Here is a 14,484-nt window from a genome sequence, read left to right on the forward strand (position 1 = left end):
AGGTGTAATATTCGACCAGAGGCTGACATGGAATGCACACATTCAAAAAGTCACACAGAAGGCCATTATGGCCCTGAACAGATGTAGACGAATGTGTGGCAAGAATTGGGGGTTAAATCCTAAAATGAACCTCTGGCTATACACAAGGGTTATAAGGCCCATGCTAACTTACGGTTCAGTGGCGTGGTGGAACAAAACGCAACAGTCCGGGGCGATTCGATTGCTCAGTAGCACACAAAGACTTGCATGCTTGAGTGTTACGGGAGCCATGAGAACAGTCCCAACGGACGCGCTAGAAGTTATACTAAACCTACCACCTCTACATATATACATACAGAGTGAAGCCAGATCAACAGTACATCGGTTGATCCAGGGCCAAGCTCCAATAAGTATGATGCAGGGAACTGATAATTTAAGGCTATACCAGGACATAAAGGCAGACCCCGTTCTAGGAATGCCTGTAGACCGAATGGTTACGAGGTATAGCTTTAACAAAAATTTTCAAGTCACAATACCAAAAAGAGAGGACTGGGAAGCTGGTCCGCCGATAACGGCAAACTCAATATGGTATACGGACGGCTCCAAAACCGATATAGGTACAGGGGCTGGAATATATGGCTTAAAACCAAGGACGGAAGTCCGGGTATGTCTAGGGACATATGCGACCGTATTTCAAGCCGAAGTAGCTGCTATACAAAGGTGCGCTATGGAACTAATCAGTCGGAATCTAGATAACGACTCCATCGTTATCTATTCGGATAGTCAAGCGGCTCTGAAGGCTCTCAGTTCGGTACAGGTCGATTCATGGCTGGTATGGAACTGTTTGAGTGTCCTCTCTCAGGTGGGAAGTCGAAACAGATTGACACTTGCCTGGGTGCCGGGACATAAGGGTTATCGTGGCAACGAGAAGGCCGATGAATTGGCCCGAGAAGGCGCATCTACGCCACTGGTTGGTCCGGAACCCGTCTTTGGAATCGCAAATACGATAAAAAGAGCAGCTATACAAAAATGGGCGCAACAGAGGTCTCTTGAATGGTGGAACAACTCCCCAGGACAGAGGCAGGCCAAACAGTTCATCAAAGGACATTCGGCTAAATTTACAACAGACTTACTTTCGCGCAGTCGAAGCACTGTCAGAATGATAGTGGGTCTGCTGACTGGACACTGTAGACTCAATAGACACTTGAGTCTCATAGGCCTGACAGAAGAGGACACCTGTCGGTTCTGTCTGGAAGAAGAGGAAACCGCTCTACACGTTCTGTGTCATTGCGAAGGTCTCGCACGAGTGCGGTTTCTAGAACTCGGTGAGGAAAAACCGGAAGCACCAGGCTACATGAAAAGGCCACTATCAAGGCTGTTAAGTCTCATTAAGAGGACTAAGCTAGATGAAGTGCTTTAAAAGAAAGGGGAAACACAATAGATCTACTAAGGTCGCAGTGTATCAGGCTCTATTGGCCGCCCCATTTTCTACATTCTACATTCTACATTCTACTTTATGGTGTCGAGTCCTGGACTTTGAATAAAATCGATCTAAATCGCCTTGAGGCTTTCGAAATGTGGTGCTATAGAAGAATTTTAAAAGTTTCCTGGGTGGAGAAGATTCGAAACTCCATAATACTAGAACGTCTCAGCAAGATTACTGAGATCATAAAAAGCATCAAGCAGAGAAAGCTGGAGTATTTCGGATATGTAATGAGAGGTCCCAAGTATAGGTTGCTACAAAATATCATGCAAGGAAAAATAGCAGGCAAACGCAGTCCAAGACGAAGAAGAACCTCATGGTTGAAGAACTTGCGAGATTGGTATGGTGTTGATACAAGCATGCTATTTAGGGTGGCAGTGAATAAAATTAAGATAGCTATGATGGTAACCAACGTTCTGAAAAGACATGGTACATGAAGAAGAAGACTAGACCACACTTGCCAATAAAAAAACTTGGGGTTGATGAGGGATAGTAGGGGGTTACATTTGAGGGCATGAATTTTTTCGTGAAACGTGGTTTTTTAAATTTTGAAAAAACTCTTGATTTCTGAGTTTCTGGGGGGGGGGGATCAAATTTTCGTTGGAACACAGTGTATACCTATACAGTATTGTTCAAACTTTTTTTTTGTTTATTTTTTTTTTCATCATTCCTATGTTTACAAGACACACAGTTTAAACCCTAAGATCAAAATATCGTGTAAGATCACAGTATATAGTTGCACAGACTTTGTTTTATACATATCTCTCTATACTTCTACTACTGGTTAAGAGGAACCTCTTCCTTTGGCTTTATCGTCGTCCTGCTTCGACTGAACACTTTCCTGTTCCACATCTTGTAAAACACGCAGATGAATATGAGCACTGGAAGACAGATGAAGAAGATTCCAATTGACGTGCAGATCACTTTAAAGTTGATAAGAATTTTAATCAAGAATACCATGTTTTCAGGTAGCAGAACCGATTGTTCGAAGTATAGTACTGGGAAAAATACTGTGGGTACGTTCTCGAATAAACTAAAAAGAACAAATATAATTACTTTTAAATTTCTGAGTATTTACAACAGATCTTTATTATTTGTATAAAATAAAAAATAGAAAATTCTCTTTTATGTCGAAATGCAGAATCCTTGGTCAAAATCGATTGTCTTTTTACAGTTTATAAAGCAAAGAGACCGATAATTATCGGACTACAATTTGCATTCATCACCTGTCCGCTTATCTATAGTCCGTCCCACCTTCACTTTACAGTATAACCCAGGCAACCAAGTGACGTCGATAGCGTCGAGGAAACGTCAGTTTTTGGTTGAATATATACACGTGTTTGAACATTACGTCGTATAAACGTCTTTTGTAGGTGATTTTAAATACGTAAGATTAATGACGTTAAAATACATTTAAAAACACGTTTTCATTTCAGACAGCCCAAGTCTGACGTCACAAAAATGGGAGGAGCTTAAACAGATAATGCTTATAATGTTAATGCTGTATATAGGGCTTTTTATCTATTGTCATTTGTTTCGAGCTTCTGTCATATGTTGTATAATCTGTGTATAATATTAATATACACGGATTATACGACATATAACAGAAGCTTGAAACAAATGACTGTGAATGAAAAGCCCTATTGAAATGAAATTGACTCCAATCCAAATTTCATTTATTGTTTACGTGCTTTGCGTGCTAAAATTAAAATAAGACTTTTGGTGTTTTGGTGCTTATTTTCTGTTAATGAACTAACTATTATGTGTTGTTCACGATTCTTTTTGATTTAATGGACAGCGTTACGTTAAATTAAGATATTATGCTGGATAGTTTGTTAATAAATTATTTATTAGTTTATATGTTGTTTCAGTTTTGACACAGTAAGTATACCTAATACCTATATAAAAAGTGAAAATTCTATAATGCTGAATTGAGGGTATTGTAATTTGATTGTAATTCTATGCATTTTTTTATAAAGTCTTCCATTTGGTTTTACTTTTAGCCTATAAGCTAAATTTAAAACAGTTAAATGAAAAATTGCAATACCAACAATGCCCATACGAATAATTATTATTGTGTATTTTTAAAACCATAAAATGAAAAATAATCTAAAAAACGACAAAAACTACGTTTTTCATATCGCGTATCTAAAACGTGATAAAAATAACGTCAGTTATGGTGGGACATATTGACGTGACTTTCGACGTCGAAAAAACGTGATAAATTGACGTGGTTTGGTGATAGCTATGACGTCTTTTTAACGTTTTGTAAACGTTATTTGGTTACCTGGGAAGGAATATAGGCAATGTAGTTCTTAGAGTTTTAGCTCCGTGATGCCGATTTTATCAAAAAAATTTGTAATCGAACATTAGAGAGATTAAATTAAAACTGTTTTAGAAAGACAATCTCCAATTTTAGGATGCATATGCGTTTAATTTTATTTGCTATACTCTAGTTATTAGGTACGCATATGAATCATAAAATTGTAGATTGCCTTTCTAAAACAGTTTTAATTTAATCTCTCTAATGTTCGATTACAAATTCTCTTTGATAAAATCGGCACCACGGCGTCAAAACTCTCATAGAAACTGCATTGCCTATGTTCCTTATACTGTAAAGTCAAGGTGGGACGGACTATAGATAAAAATCCAACATAATTCTCCATCCTTAAAACTCAAATTTGAGTAAAATAAGGTAAGGAAAGGCAGCTATAGATTTAATTCGATTGGGGGCCACCACAATCAGTTCACATGTTTCTTCTTTTTAGAGTGATCAGAACTGGCTTTGGTATACAATGAAGCCAACTAAACTGGCTGTCTACTAAGCAAAATAAAAAATTATTTGCTGCGGACGCATTTGAACAAAATAGAAAGTGTGAAAATGCAAAAGTGAAAATTAGAAAAGAAAATAATTATAACAGATTTATTCTCACCCAACTCCTTCAACGGCTTCCATTCGCAAATTTAATTGTAGCCTGGCTGAAACTTGCAGTGGTATACCAGTGTTCTGAAAAAATACAAAGCAATCAATTTCAGTAACCTCACAATATTATTAACCTATATTTTTATACTTCACCTTAACCCGGCATTAGTCGCTATATTAGATTTTCTCTCACGGTTTCAGAATACCTATTGCATACAACATGTTACCTGGTAAATTACACAAGAATAAAACACAGCTACAAAAGAGCTGATATAAATATTACGTGAAATGTATATTCATTTTGTAGGAAAATAAAATTCAAGATTTATTTTAAAAGATGTTTCCATAATATTTGCTAAATTTGAAGTAAAACGCGCCACAAAAGAGTAACTTTGATAGAGTTTTTACTTTGAAGCTCTTTTGTGGCGCGTTTACTTCAAAAGCAAATATTATGGAAACACCTTCTAAAATAAAACTATCATTTTATTTTCCAACAAAATGAAAATACATTTTAGCGCCACGTAATATTCATATCAGCTTTATTGTAGCTGGAATATTGTATGCTCCACTCATTTTTACGGCGTTTAGCGGTTTTTTATTCTTGTATCAGGAGTTTTTCAAAGTTATTAATAAATTAAATGTATGAAGTTGAATGTAATGTTTTTCGATTCCACGTTAAGCGTTATAAATGGTCGTCTTTCTGGCATTATCTCTCAAATGATCTAGTGCCCATCGAATGTACACTAGAATTTTTCTTCTATCAGAAATATATTAAAAAAAATATTGGGATGGCCGTTAAATGAACTCGGATTTTCCTATCAAATTTAGCGTCGCAACCACTACAAATACATAAACTATTTCAGTGAAAATGATCAAATAGATTATACTTTGGAGCTTTGATAACTTCGAAGCGGTTTAACCGATTTTAATCACTAAACATGAGTTTGAAACGTAGTAGTAGCTGATGCATTCAAGGTCAGATATGATAACTGAAGGTATTACAGGAATTATTGAGCTTGAAAAATCGTTCTTCCCATAGGAAATAGATTTGATCACAGTTATGAAGCAACACAATTTTTATAAGTTAAAAATTCGAATTTTTCCAGATATGAGGTATACACCGTTAGACGCGTCTAGAGTTCTCCTACAAACGCTCAGTTATTAGCAAAATTCATAGATTGAAATTTTGACTAATCGCCGATAAACCAAAATTTTCAAAGTTTAGTTTTTCAGTTTTTTGGCTATACTGAGCCGTGTGTATGTCTAATCCTAACCGTTTAGGCACCATTTGAAAGCTTAACTCAACGCTATTGATTTGGCGTATTTGCGGTTTTCCTGCCTCTTCTAGAACCTAATATATATACCCCCAAAATATATCCCGTTTTGTACCTACAAAGTCCTATAGCTGGCTAATGGGTGGTCACCAAAAAAACACAAACTACACCGGTGGTAAAGACACAAACTACACCGGTTCTGAATCGACCCTGAGCCCCTTTTGAAACACAGAAAAAAATTTAGATCGGTGAAACTTTTCCACAAACATACACACATAGATAGATACATACATACATATATACAAACATTTTCCCCTTTTTAAATAGAAATTGAAAAAATGTCTTAGCTCGGTAACTTTTGCATGGTATAACCGATTTTCAAAATTAAACATGCGTTGGAAAGGTAATGATCAGTACTATCAGAAACCGCAAAGGTCGAACTTAAATTTTAGAAATTTTTGTGAGTTTTGGGGACAAGAACGAAAAAACAGACCCTACGTGGGAAGGGCCGTAAAATCCACACCCTTGGACAAAATGGATGGTTGACATATGAATGGGTGAGTCTTTTCCTGAACTTTAAGTTAAGATGGGAGCTGGCACAATTTTCAATTCAGTCAGATTTAGAAAATCGAAAATTTCGTGTATATAAAATATAGTGTTGCATGTACGGGGGTTGTGCGCCACTGCCGAGAACTGTCGTTCTCTGGGATATGCTGTAATTCCTTGTGCTCTCCTAATTACCTCCCGTCTACAATCAGATAGACTCATCCAGTCAGATGGTGGTTCAGTTGACTTAATATCGCCAGATTGTTATGCTTTATGCTAGACATTCTCTCATCGGGCGACAAACAGTGTCCAAAACATTATTTTATATTGTATTTATAATATAAATCTAAATTAAATTTTAGAACGAGCAGTCTGAATAACCTAATCTAAAACTTCTAACGTTGGAAGCAAAATCCTAGTAACAACCTAAATCCTTCTACAATTTACTAGGCAAGCAGACGATAAATTAATAGAAAGGGAAATCTAAAATATGCATTCCACAACCCGTCAATATAGGTAGGTAACTATTTAAAAATCTAACAAAGTTTTATTCCTGTCTTTAATTTCTTTTGCAATTTTATTACTTGACCTGTTGCAGGAATCATAAGAAGAGGATGAAGGTATTAGTACAAATTCGAAATTTGTACTAACTATTTGTAACTATTAAAGGAACTGGCTTTATCGTTGATGAAACCACATCCAATAAATCGTTCGTCAATTTCAAACTTGCTTTAACGCCTTCGCTTTAAAGCGCTGGTTTCCTCGAAAGCGGTGCCGAAAAACTGCGACCGTAACACTGCGATGAATGACGTCACAAAAAACTGGACCATGCAAAATAATAGCGTTGGTTTCCAAGGATGCGTTGGAAGCCACCGCTTGCTGAGTTTGTACATTCCATTGCCGCAGTGAAGAACCTTGAATTTTTCACCGTAATCTGAAGTAATTCATCGCAGTTTATCGGTGCAGCTTTCGAGGAAACCAGCGCTTTACGGTTTAACGCCTTTAACGCCGTAATTTTAGAGAACGAATTGTAAAATATCGTTACCAAACGCGTCTCAACCTGAACTCTCAGATATTCAGTTTGGTACATTTTGCTCTCGCCTCAAAAACAGAAAAGTTAAAAAGACTTTGTCCAGAGCATTCTTCTTACACTTCCAAAATACGTTGCCGCAAACGATAAAGATATGGTCCTACGGACATTGATTAAGGGTGTAAAAAATACTATATAAGAGTATTAATTTTTTTCAAATCCTGAGAAAACTAATAAGTATTTTTGAAAAATTTAAAGGCAGTATAAAAGATTACATTATTACCGAGGTCTTAAAGCCCATATAATAAACAAAAAGTTTCTTTTGAATGAAATATTTGAAATTGAAAATCACAGTACATTTTCTTTTTTTTTATCCCTGTAACTTATTCAAATAAACATTATAGAAGTTTTCAGGGCTTTCGGCCCTCAGTAATAATGTAATCTTTGGTTCTGTGTTTAAAATTTTCAAAAATACTTATTAGTTTTCTCAGGACTAGAAAACAATAAATGCATATTAAACTAGAATTGGACCAAAATTCGGACCAAAAAAAAAACGGTAGAGTTTCTGGACACCCTGTATAATATAAAAGTACGGACATAAATATTAAATAAACATGATATTAACCATTAATTTGTTAATTTTGTCAAAATCCGTTATTTTACGATAAAAACTAAAAAACTATTGGTCTACAATCGTAGACCGCGCGACCAAGCTCGTCAGCAATAACCACGCGCCTAACGTAGGGTTAAAATTATAGGTTTAATTCCGATCATTTATTTTTTGTATCGTTCTTTTTATTAATTAATAAAACAAGTTTAAAATATATTTTCAAACTTTTATTTTATAGAAAAAGGTAACAGTTAGTTGGATGTGTGAGAAAAAATCTCACGCGCGACCAATCGTGTAAAAATCAATCTAGCGACTAAGGCCGGTTAATGGTTAATATAATAAATAATAATATTACTTACAGGTTCAAAAACCATGAAGAAGTCATCAGTTGTTTCGTTGGGAATTACACCGTCTATAACACTGGTATAATATGGATCGGCCTTATAAAAGTGAGGAAGAGATACAAACGCTGGGGACCCATGCCTGCAATTGGATACGTTTAGTGCGCCAGAAGGCATGCAATCACCATCACAGAAACATTTGTTTTCGGGAATATTTGTTCCTGAAAATATGAATAATTGATTAGTTAAGGCTATGGGTACATAATTCGCAAATATTTTACGTGTATCCCTACTTTTTCTGTCTTTACACGGCAAATTACGTGTAGTAAAATTCACACTGGCATGGATATGTAAACATTACTAGAATGTCATTTAGTCCAGAAAGCCACTGCGCATCCGCTAGGAAAAATATTCTAATTCGGATTTTTTGCACAATCTTACTCAAAAAGGTCCCCTTTTAACAAATTTGCATGTTGCCAGGACCAAAAGGTGGTCAAAAATTTTTTAAACGTTTTTTTTTGTTTTTTTTCTAAAATTATTTTTTTTGCATGGAAAAAAGTTTTTTTAGGTTTTTTGGATCATTCCAAACAGAAAAGGTCTTTAGTGACTTTTCTCTAAAAATGATAGTTTTTGACATATATAAGCGATTAAAAATTGAAAAATTGCGAAATCGGCCATTTTTAACCCTCAAAAACTATGTGAAAAACTGAAAATTTGAATGTTGCCAAGGTAGGTACATATTCTTTAAACATCGATTGATGAAATCCCGAAGAGTTTTTTGCAATACAATATTCAAAACTCCTTTGTTTTTTAATTGCTAATCAAGCGTGCGCGGCACTATTTTCCACCGACAGTATGGTGCAAATGAAAGGAATAAATTCGTTATTTCATAAACTGGCGACTTTAAGGAAAAATCCCGAAACAGGTCGATTTTTATTTTAAGTTATGATATTGTGGCATATATGGTATACTAGTGACGTCATCCATCTGGACGTGATGACGTAATCGATGATTTTTTTAACTGAGAATAGGGGTCGTGTGCTAGCTCATTTGAAAGGTTCTTCAATTATCTATTCAGTAATATAAACATTTACATAATTATTTATACAGGGTGTCCAAAAAATTTTATTAAATTAAATTATTTGACAAAAACATAAGTAGAAGGACACACTGTAAAAACAATTATGTAAATGTTTACATTACTGAATAGAGAATTGAAGAGCCCTTCAAATGAGCTACCACACGACCCCTATTCTCATTTAAAAAAATCATCGATTACGTCATCACGCCCAGACGGATGACGCCACTAGTATACCATATATGCCACAATATCATACCTTAAAAATAAAAATCGACCTGTTTCGGGATTTTTCCTTAGTCTCGCCGGTTTGCGAAATAACGAATTTATTCCTTTCATTTGCACCATACTGTCGGTGGAAAATAGTGTCGCGCACGCTTGATTAGCAATTAAAAAACAAAGGAGTTTTGAATATTGTATTGCAAAAAACTCTTCGGGATTTCATCAATAGATGTTTAAAAAATATCTACCCACCTTGGCAACATTCAAATTTTCAGTTTTTCATATAGTTTTTGAGGGTTAAAAATGGCCGATTTCGCAATTTTTCAATTTTTAATCGCTTATATGTCAAAAACTATCATTTTTAGAGAAAAGTCACTAAAGACCTTTTCTGTTTGGAATGATCCAAAAAACCTAAAAAAACTTTTTTCCTTGCGAAAAAAATAATTTTAGGAAAAAAACAAAAAAAAAACGTTTAAAAAATTTTTGACCACCTTTTGGTCCTGGCAACATGCAAATTTGTTAAAAGGAGTCCTTTTTGAGTAAGATTGTGCAAAAAATCCGAATTAGAATATTTTTCCTAGCGGATGGGTTTTGAATGTTGGGAAGAGATGGGTTTTGAATGTTCTTGGATAACTGTTATTTTTATAATTGGAAATTATTAATTCAGTTAATAAATGTGATAATTTTTTCACTAACTATGTATTCAGTGATTGTAATAATTTATTTGTACAACAAAGACTAATACTCAATCGAGAAAAGAAGAAAAGTGTTAAATTGATTTTTTAATAATATATTGTTATGGAACGCTTACAATTTTGAACATCTTTAACAACAAAATACTTGGATCACAGAATATATTATCCTGATGTATTCTCTGCTTGGATCTTCCACAAATATTACACAATAAATAACTTTTTATTAAGTTCACGTCTTAAATCAATCATTTATCAAATACACTATATTTCAATAATATTTAATCAATAACTCAACATATTCCCGATGCAATGTCAAATATTTAAAATTGTCATTGATTGTCAGTGTCTGACTGACAATATATGCTGACAATATTATATTCGGTTGACTGCGTTGTAAGACAAAGATAGATTTGGAAAATATTACCACGGCATTGTGTTTATTTTTTTCGAATCCTGAAAAAACCAATAAATATTTTTGAAAAATTTAAACGCAGAATGAAAGACTAAATTATTACCGAGGGCCGAAAGTCCCTTAGAATAAATAAAAAGTTTATTTTGAATAATATATTTGAAATTAACAATCACACTAAATTTTCTCTTAGTTTTTCACCCCTGTAACTTAATAAAATAAACATTGTAGAAGTTCTCAGGGACTTTCGGCCCTCGCTAATAACGTGATCTTTCATTCTGCGTTTAAATGTTTCAAAAATACTTATTAGTTTTCTAAGGATTCGAAAAAAATGAATCCCCATTTGAATAGCATTGCAGCCGAAAATACGTACCGATCCTCTTAATAATATGCATTAGTCATCTCTTTGCTTATTACACGCTTAAGGGCATAGAGGCAAAATATCGCCTGTCAAATGTTCAATGTGTTTAAATGTATTAATTTTTTGGAATCCTGTGAACACTAATGGTAGGGGAGCCCAAGCGGGGATTTTTACCTCTACCTTGCCTCTTAACAAAGGGGAGCTCGTTAAGGGGGGCCCGAAAATATATATCCTTAAAAAACTCGAAATTGTCAGATTAAGATAAGGTAAGTACATGCAAAAGAGTGTATATTTCAAAAATCTGACGATTTGAACCGGGCGTAAGGAAATGGGCGAGTCCCAAAGTTTCACAAGAAAAAAGCGAATATTTCGCGAAATGAATGACAGATCGAAAAACTAAAAACTATGTGCTCAATATTTTTTAAAAATCTATCGAATGATACCAAACACGACTTCCCACGGAGAAGGGTGGGGGGTAAATTTAATATTTTAAACACGAATCCCGCCATATTTCGCAAAAAGAACATCAGATCGAAAAACTGCAGAAAAAAATACACTTATTCAATATTCTTGAAAAATTTATCGAATGGCACCAAACACGACAACCCACGGAGGTGGGGTGGGGGGTTACTTTAAAATCCTAAATAGGAGCCCCATTTTTTATTGCAGATTTGGATTCCTTACGTAAAAATAAGTAACCTTTATTCGAAACCTTTTTTCGAATTATGGATAGATGGCGTTATAATCGGAAAAAACGATTGTTGGAAATGGAAAACTAAATTAAAAATAGAAAGTCCCCACTAAAATTGGAAAACTTTACTTAACTTTTTTTTATTTTAGGACCCACTCTTCACAACCCAATAGGTCACCATAACGCTCGAGTGACTGCACATTTAGCATACTTTGCTCCCCTACCATAATAAATATTTCTGAAAAATTTAAACGCAGATTGAAAAATTACATTATTACTGAGGGCCGAAAGTACCTGAAAACTTCTATGATGTTTATTTTAATAAATTACAAGGGTGAAAATAAAAGAGAAAATTTAGTGTGATTTGATTGCAAATATTTCATTCAAAAGAAACATTTTATTTATTCTAGGGGACTTTCGGCCCTAGGTAATAACGTAATCTTTCATTCTGCGTTTAATTTTTTCAAAAATGATCATTAGTTTTCTCAGAATTCGAAAAAAATGAATACATTTAAAACACATTGAAAATTTTGACAAGCGATATTTTGCCCTTTTTTCCTTAACGCACATATATTTGCAATAAAATGTAATAAAAAAACTAACGGAGGAAAACGAGAAGGTATGTAATACTCAAAAAATGTAAGCAATTATATAGAACAACCTCAATTAATTATATAGTCCAAAAACTAGTTGAAGTAAAAACATAGTAAGTCCAAAAGTCTGTTAGACAGAGGGAGAAACATTATTAAGGAAAAATAACAAAATTCTAATATAAAAAAATTATAAAGGCAAGAGAGAACATTTAAGATGAAAACTATGAAATAAACCAAAATAATGGCAGAAAATAGAATCCAATAAAATGTGGATAAAGGCTAACAAACTATCCCAAATCCTATATCTAAAGCCGGGATCAAACAGAACGTGGCATGGCACACCTTGAGAAATAAAAAATATGTAATAGAAAAAGATAAAAACTAAAGACTAGAATAATCGCAACGGGAAATAGTTTTATGTATATCCCTCAAAATTTGTCATTTATGGTCGATTTGGACCAAAAATTGTCAATAGGTAACCTACCTTCTACCATTAAAGTAATACACAAAAAGATTTTAAAAAATAGTTAAAAAAGTGGATCCATGGTAACAGACATACATTACATGAATTAATGAATAGGTAGTAATGAGCTGAAATGTTAAATAAATAATTTTGTGTTTTACTAGTTTTAATCTGACAAAAGATTCCATATTTCTATTTTAAAGTTGTAAAATTGTTGAAATTTTTAATTATTGTATGTTGTAAAATGTAAAAAAGTAAGGAACTGAAATGTTAGATAAATAATTATTTTTTTCTATTAATTTTAATTTTAATTTGTCAAAAGTTTCCATATTTGTATTTTAAAGTTGTAAAATTGTTGTAAAAAGTGTTGCAATTTGTACTTTTCTATCAAAAACAGTGTTAACAAGAACAAAAAAATCCAAACCTCACGTATAAGTTGTAGTCCATGTGGCTTACAACTTCTGTGAGAAACTGGGTTTATTTATATTTTATATATTTTTTGTATTGTACAATTTTTTTGCTATAAATAAACTCTATATTATTATTGAACCCATTATTTGAAGACCTGCCCGGAAAAACGTTGCAAACGCCAAAATGAAATTTGTTAGCTAATAACAAAAAACTGTTTTAATAATATTACTCACCAAATTTTGTGAATTTAAGTGTTGCTTATTTGTATTACTTGACTATTAACGAACTGAAATTAATTCTAATAAAAATAGCGTCACTAATTTGCTTAATGCATCAAGAACGTTTTTCCACTAAAACATAACTTTATAAAAATTTGTCGCTTACAACGTTTTTTCGGTCAGGTTTTCATTTATAGCCAGACTGCATGGGTTTGAAGTGTTAAATCGACTGTCGGTAAATAAGTACGGTTCAAAGGAAGTCAGAAGCTGAAACAGACCCTTCCAATTTGGCTAGCTGCTGGTACGGTCAGTGTCGTGATACTTTTGTGGTCTAACGACGTTGTATAGGAATTTTTCTCATTGTATGATTTAACAAACTTGCTAAAACTTTCACCGCCAACATTGATGGTGTACCAGTGGCGGCTCGTGGTTTTTATAATAGGGGAGACTATAACTATAAAATATCTAGACATATTTGTACTAGCAAAAAATGATCAAAAAATGTAATTTAAGACCCTATTTGATTTTGGCCATTTTTTATTTACAATTCATAATATCATCATAATTTATAATTTCATAATATTATATCATTTAAAAAATAGTTAGTCTAATTGTAAAAGTGTATTACCAATGTTTGTGTCGTTTATTTGTTAACAATTCCATCTTTGTAAGTAGATATGCATGTAATTTGTAATTTTATTATTATTTTTCTCATACCTTTGTTTTAACAAAAATGTAGTGCACATTAGTTGCCAAAACATTAAGAGCAGGCAACCAGTTGGCAAAATATGAAGTGACAAAAAAATAGAATTGTTTTAATACAATTAAATACAACACAAATAAATATAATTTTAATAAATTTAATAATATATTTATTTATTATTAAGATAAAGACAGCCCTACATTCCGACTATCAAAATAAATACAGGTTTGAAGTTTTCCACTATCATACAGGTTGAAGTTTCACATTTTTTAAGATAGGTACTCAACTAAAATTTAAATTTTAAACGCGGCCTACTGCGAATCCACAAACAAGGTAAATTTCCGATAGTTTGCTTCGCGTTAAAGATATCGAAAAAAATTATTTGAACAAGTTGTTCCAAATATTATTCTTACCCCACATACCAAATTTCATGACAAAATTCGCACTTTTAATT

General features: G+C 33.5%; 1 protein-coding gene across 7 annotated transcripts in view; it reads right to left on the bottom strand.

The window, feature by feature from the left end:
• Nucleotides 1–1,486: 1,486 nt before the first annotated feature.
• Nucleotides 1,487–14,484, bottom strand: part of LOC114327295 (protein peste-like) — a 547,602-nt gene continuing 534,604 nt past the window's right edge. For all 7 annotated transcript variants that reach the window (XM_028275872.2, XM_050643842.1, XM_028275870.2 and 4 more), the window contains 3 exons: nucleotides 8,205–8,407; nucleotides 4,396–4,469; nucleotides 1,487–2,495 (listed from right to left, as the gene is read on the bottom strand). In XM_028275872.2, coding sequence (XP_028131673.2) covers nucleotides 2,240–2,495; nucleotides 4,396–4,469; nucleotides 8,205–8,407 — 533 coding nt within the window. In that variant the 3' untranslated portion in view covers nucleotides 1,487–2,239. The remainder of the gene's footprint in view (nucleotides 2,496–4,395; nucleotides 4,470–8,204; nucleotides 8,408–14,484) is intronic.

The sequence above is a fragment of the Diabrotica virgifera genome, chromosome 2, assembly GCF_917563875.1.
Source record: "Diabrotica virgifera virgifera chromosome 2, PGI_DIABVI_V3a".
Classification (NCBI taxonomy): domain Eukaryota; kingdom Metazoa; phylum Arthropoda; class Insecta; order Coleoptera; family Chrysomelidae; genus Diabrotica; species Diabrotica virgifera.